The 19,017-nt window shown below is 50.5% G+C and overlaps 1 protein-coding gene across 1 annotated transcript in view; it reads right to left on the bottom strand.

The window, feature by feature from the left end:
- Positions 1-1,454: 1,454 nt before the first annotated feature.
- The window catches only part of QTRT1 (queuine tRNA-ribosyltransferase catalytic subunit 1), a 36,376-nt gene continuing 18,813 nt past the window's right edge, over positions 1,455-19,017 (bottom strand). Inside the window, exons 5-11 of the mRNA XM_060236287.1 lie at positions 17,322-17,400; positions 13,064-13,179; positions 10,908-11,046; positions 6,690-6,765; positions 6,390-6,499; positions 4,551-4,635; positions 1,455-2,054 (exon numbers count right to left, since the gene is read on the bottom strand). Coding sequence (XP_060092270.1) covers positions 1,902-2,054; positions 4,551-4,635; positions 6,390-6,499; positions 6,690-6,765; positions 10,908-11,046; positions 13,064-13,179; positions 17,322-17,400 — 758 coding nt within the window. The 3' untranslated portion in view covers positions 1,455-1,901. The remainder of the gene's footprint in view (positions 2,055-4,550; positions 4,636-6,389; positions 6,500-6,689; positions 6,766-10,907; positions 11,047-13,063; positions 13,180-17,321; positions 17,401-19,017) is intronic.

Genomic DNA, 19,017 nt, shown 5'->3' with positions numbered 1-19,017 from the left:
ATCAGAGGGTAGACGGCCATCTGACAGCAATGAAGATCCTGTGAATTTAGGGGGAGGTGCTTGTGAGTTTCCTACATTGTGCAGGGGGTTGGACTAGATGACCCTGGAGGTCCCTTCCAACTCTAGGATTCTATGAACTTCCTAATTGTTAGAGCAGTTCCTCAGTGGAACAGGCTTCCTCAGGAGGTGGTGAGTTCTCCTTCCTTGGAGGTTTTGAAACAGAGGCTAGATGGCCATCTGACAGCAATGAAGATCCTGTGAATTTAGGGGGAGCGGTTTGTGAGTTTCCTGCATTGTGAAGGTTGGATTAGATGACCCTGGAGGCCCCTTCCGACTCTACGATTCTATGATTCCTTGGTGTCAATAAGAGTCCCCAGACTGTAATAATAGCCTGGAATGCTTTGGCCTGGTGCTCAAGAGAGGGCATCACGATTTAAAAAAAAAATGCCTGTTTGCTTAAACTTGGCAGGCAGGAGCAGGGGAAGGGAAGGGACAGAAAGGCTTGAGGAGGAGGTTCTTAACTGACCATGTCCCTTCCAAGATCCTGACCCTAAGCCATTTAGGATGTTGCAGGAACCAGCACTCTGAATTACACTCGGATACAGACTGGTGACCAGTATAAATCTTCTAACACACAAGTGATAGAATTACTGTATCCAGGGCTTTTTATGGAGCAGGACCTCCTTTGCATATTAGGCTACACCCCCCCTGATGTAGCCACTCCTCCAAGACCTTACAAGGCTCTTAGTACAGGGTCTACTTTAAGCTTCAGGATTGTCTACATCAGGATTGTGTGGGCTAATATGCAAAGGAGTTCCTGCTACCAAAAAACCTGACTGTATCCACCCCCAGCAATAACCTGGTTACCATATTCTGAACAGTTTCCGAAGGCAGTCCTACATAGAGTGCGTCACAGTAATCTAACCCAGATGTTATCAGCGCATGAGTTACAATTGCCAGATTTTGCTTTTCAAGGAAGGGCCCATAGCTGGTGTATTGCTGAAGCTGGTTAAGAGTGCTAAGAGACCCAAGGAAGACCCAAGCTTCCGACTAAGGCCAAGATACATACAGTGTTTCCCCCCATGCTGTGAACCGGATTCTTCAAGGGGAGTGCTACCCCATCCCCCAATCAACTGTTGCCACTGGTCTTGTCTGGACTGAGATTCAGTTTAGTGGCCTTGGCCCATCCTCTTACCTTTCAGCTGTTAGAACTTCCACAGACCCACCTTTTCAGAGATGGGTGTCACCTGTGTATTGATCACACCTTTCCCCAAATCCCCAGACAATCTCTCTCAGCAGTTTCATGTAGATGTTTTTAGATAACATGGAGGACAAGATGGACCCCAGAGTGTAAACGCTAGGGGGCCAAACAGCAGTATCCAGCCGCTAGCGATGCCCCCATAACCAAAAGTCTTCCTGCAAAAAACCACAAGGAAGGAACAAAACCGCAGGCATTTGTACTGGCTTCCATCGCACAGTTTTATTCACTTGGGAGTCCAGAACACTCAGTGCTTTTCTGAGACTCCGCTAGGTTCAGCTTGTTAACCGCACACACCCCTTTGCAAGTACAGGCAAATCACTCAGAAAAAAGGCAAATTTGGAGGATTAAAAAACTGGATTATGCTTTTATATCAAACGTATTTTAAAAAGTCAAATGTACGCCATCAACTCTCCGGGCAGTCCAGTTTAGGCGCTGAGAATCTGCAACATGCGGCTCAATCGCTGGAGGAGGCACCTGCTCAGATTCCGCCCCAGAATTCCTTGGCAAGAACGAGGTGTTCTGCGCAGAGCTGATCTCGGCCCTTGTGGGGGAAAGAAGGGCTCCAGAACCCCGGCAGTCACCGAGAGGGACAGCAAGGAGCCCTCTGGGAGTGGAACACTTCTTGCTTCTCAGCTACCGCTTACTCCAGAGCAATGCCAACGGAAGCCAGGGCGTCTGTGGCCCACTGCGGGTAGCTCTCTCTGTTGCCGTACATGGTCTTCATGAAATCCTGGACAAACTGTGGAAACCGCTGCTGAATTATGCTCTCCTGGATCGAACGCATCAAGTTCAACTGTAGCAGAAAAAGAAAAGACACTTTCCCCATCAGGTGCGCCTTCAGCATCTCAGCCAACAGGAACAAACCCCAAACAAGGGGGGCGGGGAGCCCAAACCCTTTGATTCAACACTCCTAACCATTGTTCCTCTTAAGTTGAGTTAGTGTGAGCTAGCTCACAGATTTTTGGCCTCCAGCTCACACCTTTCTGTCTTTGCTTAGGAAAAATAGCCCCGGAGCGCACTAATTTATGCTGCAGCTCACAACTTTGATGCCAGTAGCTCACAAAGTAGAATTTTTGCTTACAAGACTCCATGCTTAGAGGGAACACTGCTCCTACCCACATCCAGTTTGGGCCAGCGAGATGTCCCATTAGCACTGCAGACCCAGAGCTAGAGCTGAGATTGGCTAGGATGCTCATTGGGGATGCTGTGCAAAGAGATGCTTGAAGGGAACACTTCAAAGCAGCAGGTGCCTAACTCTGAGGAGCCCAACTGATGGCCCCAGACAGGACCTGCAGGACAATACAGCTGCTGTATGAACACAAGTTGCCCAATACAAGGGGTTGGTTTTCTCCTTGCGTGGCTTGGGACTGTCTCCACCCAGATGTTCCCGGCTGGGAATTAGGATCACAGGGGAAAGCCCTCCTCACTGTCCCCTCAAAGCAGCTGGTTTGGTGGGCAGAAGAGGGAGGGCCTTTCCTGTGGCAGCCCCATGATCGGGGCTTTTTTTGTAGCGGGAACTCCTTTGCATATTAGGCCACACACCCCAGATGTAGCCAATCCTCCAGGAGCTTACAGAGTTCTTAGTACAGGGTCTACTGTAAGCTCTTGGATGACTGGCTACATCAGGGGTGTGTGGCCTAATATGCAAATGAGTACCTGCTACAAAAAAAAGCCCTGCCCATGATTATGGGACAAGCTCCTCAAGGAGCCGCACCTGGCCCCCTCTCTTTTGATCTTTAGGCAGCAGCTGAAGATGGTTGTATTTGAGACTGCCTTTAGTTAAGTTCACTAGTAGTCCTATGAAGCTGCCTTACACTGAATCAGACCCTCCTGGGTCCATCCAAGTCAGTCTTGTCTACTCAGACTGGCAGTGGCTCTCCAGGGTCTCAAGCTGAGTTTTTTCACGCCTATTTGCCTGGACTCTTATAGTTGGAGATGCCGGGATTGAATCGAGAGAGCCAGTTTGGTGTAGTGGTTAAGAGTGCGGACTCTTATCTGGGAGAACTGGGTTCGATTCCCCACTCCTCCACTTGCACTTGCTGGAATGGCCTTGGGTCAGCCATAGCTCTGGCAGAGGTTGTCCTTGAAAGGGCAGCTGCTGTGAGAGCCCTCTCAGCCCCACCCACCTCAGAGGGTGTCTGTTGTGAGGGAGGAAGGGAAAGGAGATTGTGAGCTGCTCTGAGACTTTGGAGTGGAGGGCGGGATATCAATCCAATATCATCATCTTCTTCTGCTTACTGAGCAGATGCTCTCCCACTGAGCCACCATCCTGCAGTTAAACTACCAGCGGTCCTGAGTTATGATTTTAAATTCAGGGTTTTATGTTTTTAACGTATTTTATTCTGCAGGCTTTATCTACGTTGTAAGCTACCTTGAGCACTGGAAGGAAGAAACGCACCTAATCAAGGTTTCAAATAAAACGAGTTCATCAAATTCTTCATAGTTCTTTACCTGTTTCCAAAACGTTTTTTTTTTTGGGGGGGGGGGGGGAGATAGGAATAGCCAGGCCTGGCCTGGATGTGGGGGGGGGATGGGACACGCCTGGAAATGCAGGCCACTATCATCCAGCCATGGCCCTCAATGGCGCCACCTCTGGAAAGCCCAAAAGTCAGCCATGCACCTCCTCTCACGCTCTCCCCACATCACACCAGGGCACCATATTCCCAAGGGCACAAGCTTCCCCGTGACCTTGCCAGCCAGCAGGACAAATGAAAACAAGGAGAATTTGAATGTCTTGCCCTGTGCAAGGGAGCTGGACTAGATGCCAGGGAGGGACGGTGGCTCAGTGGTAGAGCATCTGCTTGGTAAGCAGAAGGTCCCAGGTTCAATCCCTGGCATCTCCAAAAAAGGGTCCAGGCAAATAGGTGTGAAAAACCTCCGCTTGAGACCCTGGAGAGCCGCTGCCAGTCGGAGTAGACAAGACTGCCTTTGATGGACCTAGGAGGGTCTGATTCAGCAGAAGGCAGCTTCCTATGTTAGGGAGGGACGGTGGCTCAATGGTAGAGCATCTGCCTGGTAAGCAGAAGGTCCCAGGTTCAGTCCCCGGCATCTCCAACTAAAAAGGGCCCAGGCAAATAGGTGTGAAAACCGCTTGAGACCCTGGAGAGCCGCTGCCAGTCTGAGAAGACAATACTGACTTTGATGGACCCAGGAGAGTCTGATTCAGTAGAAGGCAGCTTCATATGTTCATGCCATCTGGCTTCCCTTCCCTTCCAGCTCCACGCTTCTGTGTTTCAGAAAGACGGGGGCAGCTCTGAGGTCACAAGAGAGTTGCAGAAGAGGGACCGACCTGATAGGTGATGTTGTGGACAGTCACGTGGTGCTTTGCGGCTGTATCATGGCGGAAGAGGGCGTGCAAGAAAGCCCGGCTGTACCTGCGTGGAGACAAACGGGAGAACAAACGCCTGAGGAAGGATCGAGAGGAGAAAAACCGGCAGCAAAGGGTCAAGAGGAGAGAAACCAGCCTGGTTTTTTCTCACGGGGCATCAGAAGCCGACATCGGCCAAGGTAACAACAGGCACGAGTCCCTTTCTTTTAAGACAGTCTACAGGGCATCTCAGGGGAAACTGGGGAGCCCTTTGCTCCTGAAGACCGCTGCCCCATGGCAAGAGCTGCTGTGGGAGGGCAGGTCCCACAGTCCCTGCTCTGTCCCCTTTGGTCAGTGTCCTTCCCCAGCAGGAGAAGTCGTCTGATTTTTGTCTGGCACCCCTGCCGACAGCAGTCACGGGCTCCCTTTCTAGTGTTGGTTGTTGCTGTGTTTTAACTGAATCATTTAAAATGTATTTTTGATTACTTACCGTAAATGTTTTAATTTTTTTTTCATGTTCCCCACCTTTATTGGGTGGAAAAGCGGCATACAAATGTGGTCAATAAATAACAATGCTTTATAAAGTAGCCTTGTGTCTGAAAACAATGTTGATGAATTTAAAAAAAAAACACACCAGGAGGCAACATCAAAAGAAGCCTCTCTGCCCTGTTGGCCCTCCAGAGGCACAGCTTGGCTTCTGTGTGAGACAGGAGGCTGGACTTGAGGGACCCTCACTGGTCTGACCCAGCAGGGCTCTTCTGATGTTCTTATGAAGGCCTTGGGCTCTCTGCACTATTGTTGACCCTCCAGAGGAACTGTTTGGCCCCTGTTTGAGACAGGAGGCTGGACTAGAGGGACCCTCACTGGTCTGATCCAGCAGGGCTCCTCTGATGTTCTTCCAGGGGAAGGCCTCGGCCTCTCTGCCCTGTTGTTGGCCCTCCAGAGGAACTGGTTGACCACTGTGTGAGGCAGGAGGCTGTCCTAGATGGACCATCCCCGGTCTGATCCAGCAGGGCTCCTCTTAGGAAGGTCTTGGCTGCCATGCCCTACTTGTTGGCCATTCAGAGAAACTGTGCGACACAGAATCCTAGAATCACAGAAGGGACCTCCAAGGTCATCTAGTCCAGCCCCCTGCACAATGCAGGGAACTCGCAAACACCTCCCCCTAAATTCATAGGATCTTCATTGCTGTCAGATGGCCATCTAGCCTCAGCTTAAAAACCTCCAAGGAAGGAGAGCCCACCACTTCCCGAGGAGGAAGCCTGTTCCACTGAGGAATTGCTCTGTCAGGAAGTTCTTCCTAATGTTCAGCTGGAAACTGTTTTGATCTAATTTCAACCGCTTGGTTTTGGCCCCACCTTCTGGGGTCACAGAAAACAATTCTGCACCATTCTCTATACGACATCCCTTTAAGTACTTGAAGATGGTGACCTTCTCACCTCTCAGCCGCCTCCTCTCCAGGCTAAACATGCCCAGAAGCTGGACTAGATGGACCTGCGCTGGTTTGATTCAGCAGGGCTCATCTAGAACCATCCTCATGGTGAGTGAGCAGGAAGTACTTAAGTAGGATGAGAAGCAATTAGAGATGGGCTGTAGCTCATCCACACTAGCCTACTGGCCAGACAAGCCTTCCCTTCCCAGAGGTGTGGTGCCAAAGGCCAGGAACACACCCCTACTCTCCCTTCTCCCATGCAGTTGCACTGGGAGACATCGGACACAGTGGAGGTGAGCTGCTCTCTGGCGAAGCCCTTCGCTTGGTCTGTGGGTGGCTCTCAAGGGAAAGGGAGGGGAGAGCTCCCCTGAGGCCCTGGAGACAGTCACCTCCGGCAGGTGGGGCAGCCGCAATTCTCATCGATGGGCTTCAAGTCCGTGGCGAACTGCTTGTTCTTCAGCTGCAGGGAGCCAGTGGGGACCAAGGCGGACCCAAAACGCTGGGAGGGGGGAAAGAGCAAAAGGGGATTTTAGGCAGTTTTATCAAAAATCTCCGTTTCTTCGGCTCTCGAGGAATCTCATTCTCACAGCCCTCACCCCTGCTCCCATTCTGGTTGGCAACTTCCACTAAGAGGGGAGATGGCCCTCTCTTCCAGCCCTCCCTTTCCCGCAGAGGAGGCAGCCACTCACCGCAGTCCTGGTGGGGAAGACGCAGTCAAACATGTCACAGCCCAGGGCCACGCACACCACCAGGTCCGTCGCATAACTCCAGAGGGAAGAGAACAGAGACACGGCCGTCAGGCGGAGGGCCAAGGTGATACCCATCCCAAACCAGGCCATGGGACCCTGCCAGGTAGGGGTGAGGACTCAGCCCTGCAACCACCTGGGCACAACTTCTGCCATGACAACAACAGATTTATACCTCACCCTTCTCTCTGAATCAGAGACTCAGAGCGGCTCACAATCTCCTACATCTTCTCCCCCCACAACAGACACCCTGTGAGGTGGGTGGGGCTGAGAGCGCTCTCCCAGCAGCTGTTCTTTCAAGGACAATTCCTGCGAGAGCTATGGCTGACCCCAGGCCATTCCAGCAGCTGCAGGTGGAGGAGTGGGGAATCAAACCCGGTTCTCCCAGATAAGAGAGCTCTGGCTGACCCAAGGCCATTCCAGCATGTGCAAGTGGAGGAGTGGGGAATCAAACCCGGTTCTCCCAGATAAGAGAGCTATGGCTGACCCAAGGCCATTCCAGCAGCTGCAAGTGGAGGAGTGGGGAATCAAACCCGGTTCTCCCAGATAAGAGAGCTATGGCTGACCCAAGGCCATTCCGGCAGGTGGAAGTGGAGGAGTGGGGAATCAAACCTGGTTCTCCCAGATAAGAGAGCTATGGCTGACCCAAGGCCATTCCAGCAGCTGCAAGTGGAGGAGTGGGGAATCAAACCCGGTTCTCCCAGATAAGAGAGCTATGGCTGACCCAAGGCCATGCTAGCAGGTGCAAGTGGAGGAGTGGGGAATCAAACCCGGTTCTCCCAGATAAGAGAGCTCTGGCTGACCCAAGGCCATTCCAGCATGTGCAAGTGGAGGAGGGGGGAATCAAACCCAGTTCTCCCAGATAAGAGAGCTATGGCTGACCCGAGGCCATTCCAGCAGCTGCAAGTGGAGGAGGGAGGAATCAAACCCAGTTCTCCTAGATGAGAGTCCGCACACTTAACCACTACACCAAACTGGCTCTACACCAAACTTAACCACTACACACTTAACCACACCAAACAAGGCAACCCGATAGGGTTTTCAAGGCAAGAGATTAATAAGGTGGTTTGCTGGTGCCTCCCTCTGCATAGCAGTCGGTGGCCCAGTGGTAGAGCATCTGTTTGGTAAGCAGAAGGTCCCAGGTTCAATCCCCGACATCTCCAACTAAAAAGGGTCCAGGCAAGTAGGCGTGAAAAACCTCAGCTTGAGACCCTGAAGAGCCGCTGCCAGTCGGAGTAGACAAGACTGACTTTGATGGACCCAAGAGGGTCTGATTCTGTATAAGGCAGCTTCCTATGTTCATATACGTTCATGACTTCCTTGCTGGTCTCCCATCCAAATTCTCACCACGGCCAACCTGACCTGAGATCTGAGAAGATCAGGTGATTCGGGTCCAGCTGGTGATTCACCAGCCCTGCCCTGAAAAGAAGCCGAGGGGACTGGGTTATTGCAGAGGGCAGCCCTTCTGCGAATCAAACCCTGGGATGGGCAGGGCTGGTGGGGCGGAGCACCTGAACTGGTTGGACTGCCAGGTTCGAATCCCTCCCGTGACCTGCTGGGCGACTTGCAGCCTTTCCCACCCTTCCAGCCTCACCTTCCCTCAAGACTGTTTTGAGGATTAGGTGGAGGAGGGAGGGAAACGATGCAAAAAGCTGTGAAAAATGGGCTGAATGCAAAATCAAGATGGGTCGGCGTGTTAGTCTGTCTAGCAGTAGAAAAGAAGAGTCTGGAAGCACCTTAAAGACTAACAAGATTGGTGTCAGGGTTGGGGCTTCCATGGGACACTGCTCAATACTTCAGATACCGTCAGTGGCAGCTCCCTGGGCACAGGCCTCATTTTGAGCAGCAGCTCACAGGAACAGAGCTCCGGAACCTCTAGTCAGGGGTGTCAAACATGTAGCCCAAGGGCCGAATCAGGCCCCCGGAGGGCTCCTATCAGGCCTCTGAGCAACTGGCTGTCATCTGCTTCCTTCTCCCTCTCTCTTGCTTCCTTCCGCATCTCAGCTTGCTTTGCATGGCTTGCTCAATTGCACAGGAGCTACAGAGCAAAACCTCTATTTTCTCCACTGGCTGAGGTTCCTCTCCCTCCTGGTCCCCGGGGAGGGGGGTGGGGGGAAGAGCCAGAGCTTCCTTTGCCCAGTTCCCTGGATCCCATGGGAGAAATATAAAGAAATCATCTTTAAGACCAACAAGCGCTAATGTTTTAAGCATTTTTTATTTTAAGTTTTCTTTTTAGAAAAAAAAAAACTTTAGTTGTGTTTGTCTGTGCCCTTTATCAAGTTTATATCTCTGCTACCTAATCTTAAATAGGAACACACACGGCCCAGTCCTGCCCAGCCAGCTCTCATTTATGTCAGATCCGGCTCGCATAACAAATGGGTTCGACACCCCTGCTCTAAATTGTATTGTGCTCTTTCTTTCTCCGCCCCCCTCCCCCCCGCCAGTACTTGCTTTCTGGGCTCCATTGATCCAATCCCCTGTGAGAATCCTGCTGAACTCAAAGAAGACTGCAGATTTATACCCCGCCCTTCTCTCTGAATCAGAGACTCAGAGCAGCTTACAATCTCCTTTATCTTCTCCCCCCCCCCCCCAACAGACACCCTGTGAGGTGGCTGGGACTGAGAGAGCTCTCCCAGAAGCTGCCCTTTCAAGGACAACTCCTGCGAGAGCTATGGCTGACTCAAGGCCATGCCAGCAGGTGCAAGTGGAGGAGTGGGGAATCAAACCCAGTTCTCCCAGATAGGAGTCCACACGCTTAACCACTACACCAAACTGGCTCTCCAGTTGACAAACTTTCTGATATTTTCTCCCCCACAAAAAATTGGAAAATAACCAAAACATATAAAACAAATGGAAATCTTCCTCATGCCACTGTGGCCACATAAGAGAAAGTAATTTAAGGAATATGATGGGAGTTAGGTTTTATTATGCCCATTCTAATTCAAGAAGCATTCTAAGGTATCTGCTGAGCTGATCTAATCGAGTCCACCTCCCGGTGCTGTCAGGGTGTGGGTGGCAGATGCAAATGAGTCGTGCTAATGAGCTCTGGCACCTCTTTTTCTAGGAAATGACACCTGGCCACAATTTTTTTCAGTCTTTTGGGTGCTACTGGACTCTTGCTCTTTACTACTGTATACAAAATTAAGTCAATAAGGGCAGTTTCAGTCGACTGTTTATTTCATGCATTCTGGGCCCTCAAGGTAGCGAAGGGTAGTCCAGTCAAGCAGGCTATTTCTATGTATCTAATAGACAGGCCAGATATAAAGCAGAACACTACCATGGCCTATGAACCCCCCCTTTTCTTCTAGACAACCAAAGGGTGCATAATAAATCCATCTGGACCCAGAATGTTGAGGTTAGCCTTGCAGTAACTGTGTAGAGCACCTCTCCCCCAGATTCACACAGCCAGGTCTTATCGGCTCTCGGAGAAAGGGAGATGTTTTTATTAAGAAACATAAGAAACATAAGAGAAGCCATGTTGGATCAGGCCCACGGCCCATCCAGTCCAACACTCTGTGTCACACAGTGGCAAAATTTTTTATATATACACACACACTGTGGCTAATAGCCACTGATGGACCTCTGCTCCATATTTTTATCTAAACTCCTCTTGAAGGTGGCTATACTTGTGGCCGCCACCACCTCCTGTGGCAGTGAATTCCACATGTTAATCACCCTTTGGGTGAAGAAGTACTTCCTTTTATCCGTTTTAACCTGTCTGCTCAGCAATTTCATCGAATGCCCACGAGTTCTTGTATTGTGAGAAAGGGAGAAAAGTACTTCTTTCTCTACTTTCTCCATCCCATGCATCCCATTAGCTTACATCCCTTAGCCATAAAAGAGATACTAGCTAGTAGTCTTTGAACCCGTGACTGAAATTGCATCTGTATGTTATCCTTCTGAAGTTATCTCTATGCCATCCTTTTGAAGTTTTCCTATAAGTAACTATTCAATGCTGTGTACGTCATTACTTCCAAGGGTTCCGTCCTTGACGAAGCTATGGAGTTTTACAATAAAGGAACTTTTGATTAAAAGAACAAAAGCTTGATTATTGGGAAATATCGCTGCTTGACAGTCCGGGCTAGCAGGCAGCAGCACTGCAGGAGCCCCCCCCAGCCAGACCCCCGACGGCCCCTCCTCCAGGCCGAGCTGTTCTCCTACCCGACTCCCATGAGGTAGCGAGGCTTGTCCCTGGGCAGGTAGCTGGTGCTGAGGGCCACCATCCTCCAGAAGTGCTCCTTGGCTTCGCCGCCGCTCAAGCCCCCAATGGCAAAGCCGGGCACCTCCCGCTTGGTCATTTCTGACAGAGAAAGAGAGAAGGCGGCGGTCGGGACGGCAGAGCCTCTCCTCCGGGGGAGCCCCGCCCTGAGGGGAAAGCGGCCCCCCGCCCTCCCAGCAGCAGAAGAGGCTTCCCAGAGGGGCAGCTGCCGCAAACCTTGACTATCCCGCTGATGTCTCCACCCCGTCTGTCACCTGGCCCAGAAAGCGTTTGTAGGGCTCCAAACAGACTCCGCACAACAGATGACTATTCCGAGTCGCGAGCAGCATGGGGAGGCAAGCCCTCCCTCCCCAAACAGAGAGGCCTGGCCAAGGAGAAGCGTCTCCTCAGCTGCTGCCTCAAGAGCAGGCCCGGAGCTAGGATTTCTGCTGCCCCCGGCAGACCCCTGCACCGGCGCCCCCCCCCGTGTCGTATCACGTGATGACGTTACCCAGAAGTGACGTCATCACGACGGTGCGCGGCACGCCTCTGCCTAGCAGCCCTGTTCCGCTTTGGAGGGAGCTGAGCAGGGGCCGCAGGGGGCGTTGCTTTTTCATCCCGAGCAATCGGAGCAAAAAAAAGACCCCACGCCTGCCACGCCCCTGCTCAGCTCTCTCCAAAGCGGGACAGGCTGCCCACGCGCTTCTTTCTCTGTTCTGAATCAGAACGTGGGTGGCCGCTGCCCACCCAACTCCCTCTGAAGAGGCAGAGGACTGAGTGAGGGGCGGCCAAGCCCTCTTCTCCCCTTCAGGAGGAGCTGGTTGGGAGGGAGGAAATCAGCAGATGACGGGAGGGTGGCAAGCAGAGCCAGAAGGGAGGGGAGAATGGAGGGGTGGAGAGAGTTATAAGATTTCCCCTGAGCCCCCTCTCGTGCCTTGAATAGTCCCTCCCGTCCCCTAGTATTCCACCACAACATCTCAGCAAGTGTATGCTCTTGACTCCCACTGAATAAAAAAGGCTACCGAGTTCATCGAACAATTAAGCTCCACGGTTAAGAAGAAGAGCTGGTTTTCATATCCCGCTCTTTACGACCAGAAGGCAGAGCAGCTTACAAGCACTCCTTTCCTCTTCCCCCAACAGAACCCTGTGAGGGAGGTGGGGCTGAGAGCTCTGAAAGATTCCTGACTGGCCCAAGGCCACCGAGCAGGTGTTATATGGAGGAGAAATGAGGAATCAAACCCGGTTCTCCAGATGAGAGCCTGCCGCTCTTAACCACCATAACATGCTGGCTCTCAACTTAACTTTTCCGATCTTGTGAGAAGCACTGCAAACTCCTAGAAGGCCAATTGTCACAGTCAGATTAGTCAAGACAGCCATGTTTATAGCCTTGGTTTGATAAAGAATGTAGTGAATTAAAGGCACACCGACATCCCATCTATCGCAAATTTTGCAATGCTACCTCCCCTCCTCTCCCAGAAGAATTTAAAATATGCAAAAATTACTTAAATAATCTTATTAAGATCAAGCGGAATGCCTTTGTCCAAAAACAACAGGAATGACTATTAACTGCTATATCCTGCAATGACGCAAAACCATTTTGGACACATTAACAGAGCACTTAGGCCAGGAATTTCCAGCCCTTCTGCCATTCCTCCCTTTGCTTGGTATCACTATTTTCTTGATCTATTCCAGTAGCACCTTAAAGACTAACGCCATTTGTGAAAGGGCATGACTTTTCCTGAGTCACTGCTCACTTGACTCACAAAAGCTCATATCCTGCCACAAACTGTGTTAGTCTTAAAGGTGTTACTGCATGGGGAGGTAAGTCCCTCCCTCCCCAAGCAGAGAGGCCTGGCCAAGGAGAAGTGTCTCCTCAGCTGCTGCCTCAAGAGCAGGCCCGGGGCTAGGATTCCTGCTGCCCCCGGCAGACCCCTGCATGGGCAGGTCATAACTGAACCCAAGTGAGAAACTGAGACCAGGGGAAGACCTCCCAAGGCCAGTTGTAGAGATGAGTTCCAGCCCACCTTCCTCTGATCTCATCCTCCAAGAGTTCACTGGAAGCCCAAGCCCCATGGAAACAAAGAAAGAAAGAAAGAAATTCTACCTGGAGAGAACTTACCTTCCAGACACTTGGTTCGCAGGGCAGGATCCAGCCCACCTTGGATAATGGCAAACAGATTCTGCTTGTTGGGTGCCTGGTGCGCCGCGATGCATCTGTCCAGCCAGCGAATGGATCTACTCTTTTGAGAAAGCAGAACACTCGATCCCAATCCAGTAGCAACTGGATTTAAATGGTTGAATAGATGTATTTAAATGAATAGATGTATTTAGATGTATTTAAACAGATGTATTTAAATGGTTTAAATGGTTTTAGATGTATTTAAATAGTTTATGAATATGTGTGTTTGATGTGTTGGTATGTTTGTGGAAGAGCACCTCATTTCGTTGCTCTCTTTTTGTTGAGAACAATGACAATAAATCTTTCTATCTACCATATATACTCGAGTATAAGTCGACCCGAATATAAGCCGAGGCTTCTAATTTTACCCCAAAAATCTGGGAAAACTTATTGACTCGAGTATAAGCCGAGGGTGGGAAACGCAGCAGTTACTATTCCTGTGGCAGGTAAGGCCACAATGCTGCTTGCAATGAAAGATGAGGAGAATGGTGGTGCAGAACACAAATCAACAATACCAAGGCAGAAGTTATTTCTGGTCAGACTGAAAACACCAGTCCCAGCACGACCCCTCCCCCTTCAATGAGGAGAGCAGGGGGCGGCGGCTGCTGATGCTCCTCCTGCGGCCGCTCCACAACCACTCCGTTCATCCATCCATCCCACACTCTCTTCCTTCGCCCCCCACCGCCGCTCACCATCGCTGCGCTTGATCTCCACATAGATCCCTATCTGGATCTTGCCGAAGTTGGCCGCTGCCATCGCGTCATAGAGGGGGGAAGGAAGGGAGGCGAGCTTGTGATCAGGGCGCAGCCGGGTGAAGGGGGAAAAAAGGGGAGGGAGGTGGCAACAGCGGCAGCAACGGCAGTTTCTACGGGGAAGCGGGGAGGGGGAAAGGGAGGAGGAGAGAAAGGCGCCGGCCGGATACAACAGTCGCCGGGAGCTGCTGCGGCTGCGCACAACATGGAGGCGTCACGGCAGGACCGGCTGAAGGGGTGGAAGGAGCAGCAGCGGCGGGTCTCCCTTGGCGCCCGCTGAGGAGGAGTTTGAGTGTGAGGTGATTGGGGTTGAGGCCGCCACCATCGCCTTTCCCCCGCCTCGCAGATGGAGCAGCTCTTGCCACCTCCCCAATTTGCCCTTCTCTCCGGCTAATCCCGCTGTTGTGCAGCGCTTCCTTGACGGTCTGACTCTCCGGGCTTCACAGCCTCAGAGGATGCCGACAGAAGGTTATTATTAGCACGGCGTTAAAAGGGAGTGATCAGCCGAAGGTTGCCAAATGAGGGAGACGACAGGGAGAGTTGAACTCCAGCTTTAGCTGTCCTTGGAATTCCGGGGATGCGGGCGGAATAGTGACTCGAGTATAAGCCGAGGAGGGGTTTTTTCTGCCCAAAATTTGGGCAGAAAAACTAGGCTTATACTCGAGTATATAGGGTATCTATCTATCTATCTATCTATCTATCTATCTATCTATCTATCTATCTATCTATCTATCTATCTATCTATCTATCTATCTATCTATCTATCTATCTATCTATCTATCTATCTACCTACCTACCTACCTACCTACCTACCTACCTAGAGACTGACACCTCAAACAGGAGAGGAAGCCTATGAATCCCTTAAATAAGTGCATTTCAGAGGGAAGCCGTGTGTCTGTCTGCAGGAGAAGAGATAGATTTTGGGGGCTGTGAACTTCTGAGAGTCAAATACCTTTAACTCTTGAAACCCCATAGCCTGAAAATCCTGCTGGCTTCTAAACGGAGACCAGACTACAATCTACGGCAGGTAAGATACAGCTTGCCTCTGAAACGACCTTTGTGCTAACTGCGGTTATTGCAACATGAATCTTCCTGCACCTGTAAGCCCAGATGAAGTACTCTCAGTGTCCAAGTACTCTCCCAGCCAAGAGAGGAGATGCAAATGCCAACCGTTTGAACTGGCTTTCTTTCAGTTGCGGAGCCAGTGGCAAGATGTTCCCTCCAGGCTGTGCAGCTGGCGCGCATGTACAGCATGTACAGGCTGCTGTGCAGACATGGCTTTATATTCTGTCTGTGGGACATGCAGCTAAAAGGCACGGAGACATTTTTGTTAATTAGAGCAAGAATCATAGCGCTGGAAGGGACCTCCAGGGTCATCTAGTCCAACCCCCTGCACAATGACCCCAATGACCCCTGCTCCATGCCCAGAAGACGGCAAAACTGACCTGGAGAAAAACTGCTGCTTGACCCCAAAGTGTCAAGCAGCACTTGCCGGGGCGTATAAGAAAGGGCCATGAGAACTAAGAACTGATGAAACCCTTCCTGCCCTCCTTCCCATGATCTGCCTAATTCACAGGATCCACATTGCTGTCAGGTGGTCATCCAGCCTCTGCTTAAAAACCTCCAAGGAAGCAGAGCCCACCACCTCCCGAGGAGGAAGCCTGTTCCACAAAGGAAGTGCTCTGTCAGGGAATTCTTCCTAATGTTTAGCCAGAGACTCTTGATTAAATTTGAACCTGTTGGTTCTGAATCGACCTTCTGGGGCCACAGAAAATGACTGCACCATCCCTTTCAAGTACTTGAAGATGGTGATCATATCACCTCAGTTGTCTCCTCTCCAGGCAAAACATCCCTGGCTCCTTCAGCCTTTCCTCACAGGACTTGGTCTCCAGACCCCTCACTATTTTCTTTGACCTCCTCTGGACCCGTTCCAGCTTGTCTAGATCCATCTTAAATCATGGTGCCCAAACTGAACACAATACTCTAGGTGAGGTCTTACCAGAGCAAAGTGATACTATCACTTCACATGATCTGGACAATATACTTATGTTGATACAGCCCAAGATTGAATTTGCCTTTCTAGCCACTGCATCATGACTCATGTTCAGTGTACAGTCTACTACAACCCCTAGGTCCTTTTCGCACATACTACTGCCAAGGCAAGTCTCCATCTTATAATTATGCATTTCATTTTTCCTACCTAAGTGCAGAACTTTACATCTACCCCTGTTAAAATTCATTTTATTTGTTTTAGCTCACTTTTCCAGCCTGTCAAGGTCATCCTGGATCCCGTTTCTGTCTTCTGCTGCATTTGCGACCCCTCCCAATTTACTATCCTCTGCGGATTTTAATAAGGAAAAGGAAAAGAAAGGTCCCCTGTTCAAGCACCAGTTGTTTCCGACTCTGGGGTGACATTGTTCTCACAACATTTTCACGGCAGACTTTTTACGGGGTGGTTTGCCATTGCCTTCCCCAGTTATCTACATCTTCCCCTCAGCAAGCTGGGCACTCATTTTACTGACTTCGGAAGGATGGAAGGCTGAGTCAACCTCGAGCCGGCAACCTGAAAACTCAGCTTCCACCGGGGATCGAACTCAGGTCGTGAGCAGAGCTCAGGACTGCAGTACTGCAGCTTTAACACTCTGCGCCACGGGGCTCTTAGATTTGAATAAGCGTTCCTTCATCCAAATCACTGATAAAGATGTTGAACAAAACAGGTCTCAGGACAGATCCTTGAGGCGCTCCACCTGTCACTCCTCTCCAAGAGGATGAGGAACCATTCACAAGCACTCTTTGGGTGCGATCTGTCAACCAGTTACAGATCCACCTAACGGTAACAGGATCCAAACCACATTTTACCAACTTGTCAACAAAGCTAGTATGTGAAATCTTATCAAAAGCCTTACTGAAATCAAGATAAATGATGTCTACAGCATTCCCCTGATCCAGCAAGGTAGTCATTTTCTCAAAAAAAGAGATCAGGTTAGTCTGACAGGACTTGTTCTTGAGAAACCCATGCTGGCTCTTAGTAATCACATCCATTCTTTCTAAATGTTCTGGAGGGCCAACAAGAAGGCATAGAGGCCCAGGCCCTCCCCTGATGTTGCCTCCTGGCTTTGGGATTCAGAACTTTAGTGCCTCTGAATGTGGAGGTTCCCCCCAGCCTCCATGGCTAGGAGCCCTTGGCAACCTTCTCCTCTACAAATCTCTCGAACCTCCTCTGAAAACTGCTTATCCCTGCGGCCGTCACTGCACCCTGTGGCAGCGTTTCCATCACTCTCTGTGTAAAGTAGGAAACTCACATTCAGATTTAGAAGATTTCCCTGGCAGCAAAAAAAATGAAAACCCTCCCTGGCTAAACCAGCAGGCAGCTGGGAAGGCCTGATGAGCAAACGCCACGGAGCCGAGCTGACTCCCGGGAGACGGAGGCCGCCCGCGGCACAAACCTGAGCATGGCTTCCTCCACGCGGGGGCCGCTCACTGTGCTGCTGACCACGTCGTCCAACTGCATCATGATGTCCGAGCCTGGGAAGAAACAAGTGCATTGGCAAAACCCACTGATGACAACATTAATAATATTTAATTTGTATCCCGCCGAAGCCAGCTCAGGGCGGCCCACGCAGCACAGCATAATATACAACATTTCAACAGCTAAAGCAAAGTGTTTACACTGAGACCTGGGAACCAAAAACCCACCAGGCTATGTACAAAACGTTATTCTCATTTCACAACCACAAACCCAGGGCCTGAAAAAGTGTCCCAGGGCTAAGCCTCCGAAGCCTGCCTTAAATCTCTAATGCCCCTCCTCATTTTCAAAGTGACACATGGCTTCCCAAAGGAACCCTGACCAAAGGCAGAAAGCAAAACCTCCCCACGGCTTCCTGAAGGCATTGCAATAGCCCTAGAACTTTCATTGCTCTTCAGAACACGAGAGATGTTCTGCTGGGTCAGACTCATGAGCCATCAGGTCCAGTACCCTGTTCCACACAACGGCCAGGTAGATACCTTCCAAGGACACAGACATAGAGAACAGTCCCCCTGCCCCCTGCTGATGCTGCGTAGTGCTGGTCCTCAGAGGTTTCTGGACTCTGAATACAGAAGAACCAGTTAGGCTCATGCTTCTCCTCCTTTGTTTATAGCCATCCTCCTTTAATTTGTCTGTTTCTCATTCTAGAATCATAGAGTTGGAAGGGACCTCCAGGTCATCTAGTCCAACCCCCTGCACAATGCAGGAAATTCGCAAATACCTCCCCCTAAATTCATAGAATCAGCATTGCTGTCAGATGGCCATCAATAATAATAATAATAATAATAATAATAATAATAATAATAATAATAATAATAATAATAATAATAATAATAATAATAATAATATTTTATTTTTATATCCCGCCCTCCCCGCCAGGCGGGCTCAGGGCGGCTAACAGACATGGGAGTCCCATGATTCACATAAAACAACATAAGCAATTCAAACATATCAATTACAAATAAATTATTTAAAATAGGTAAAATATATAAAATAGGTGCTAAAATGCTGTAACCATAATGTACACAAGACGGCTAGATGTCCGCTCGTTGGGTTAGTCAGGTTCTATCTCGAACGCCAGCTGGAAAAGAAATGTTTTGCAAGCCCTGCGGAATTGGTTCAGGTCCCGCAGGGCTCGCACCATCTCTGGAAGATCGTTCCACCAACGAGGGGCTATCACCGAGAAGGCCTGCTCCCTAGTAGCCTTCAACCTAACTTCTCTTGGCCCAGGGATTGTTAGTAAGTTCTGAGAACTAGACCTCAGTGCTCTCTGGGGCACATATGGGGAGAGGCGGTCCTTTAGGTAGGCAGGTCCTCGGCCATATAGGGCTTTAAAGGTGATAACCAGCACCTTATAGCGAACACGGTATACAACCGGCAGCCAATGCAGATTCCGCAGCCCAGGCCGCGCAGGCTCCCACCGTGGTAGTCCCTCCAGCAGCCTGGCCGCCACGTTCTGGACTACCTGAAGTCTCCGTGTTCGGTACAAGGGCAGCCCCATGTAGAGGGCATTGCAGTAGTCTAACCTCGAAGTGACCGTTGCGTGGATCACAGTTGCTAGGTCGGTGCGCTCCAAGAAGGGAGCCAACTGCCTCGCCCTCTTAAGATGGAAGAAG

The sequence above is a fragment of the Heteronotia binoei genome, chromosome 4, assembly GCF_032191835.1.
Source record: "Heteronotia binoei isolate CCM8104 ecotype False Entrance Well chromosome 4, APGP_CSIRO_Hbin_v1, whole genome shotgun sequence".
Classification (NCBI taxonomy): domain Eukaryota; kingdom Metazoa; phylum Chordata; class Lepidosauria; order Squamata; family Gekkonidae; genus Heteronotia; species Heteronotia binoei.
This window is presented reverse-complemented; position numbering and strand designations above follow the sequence as displayed.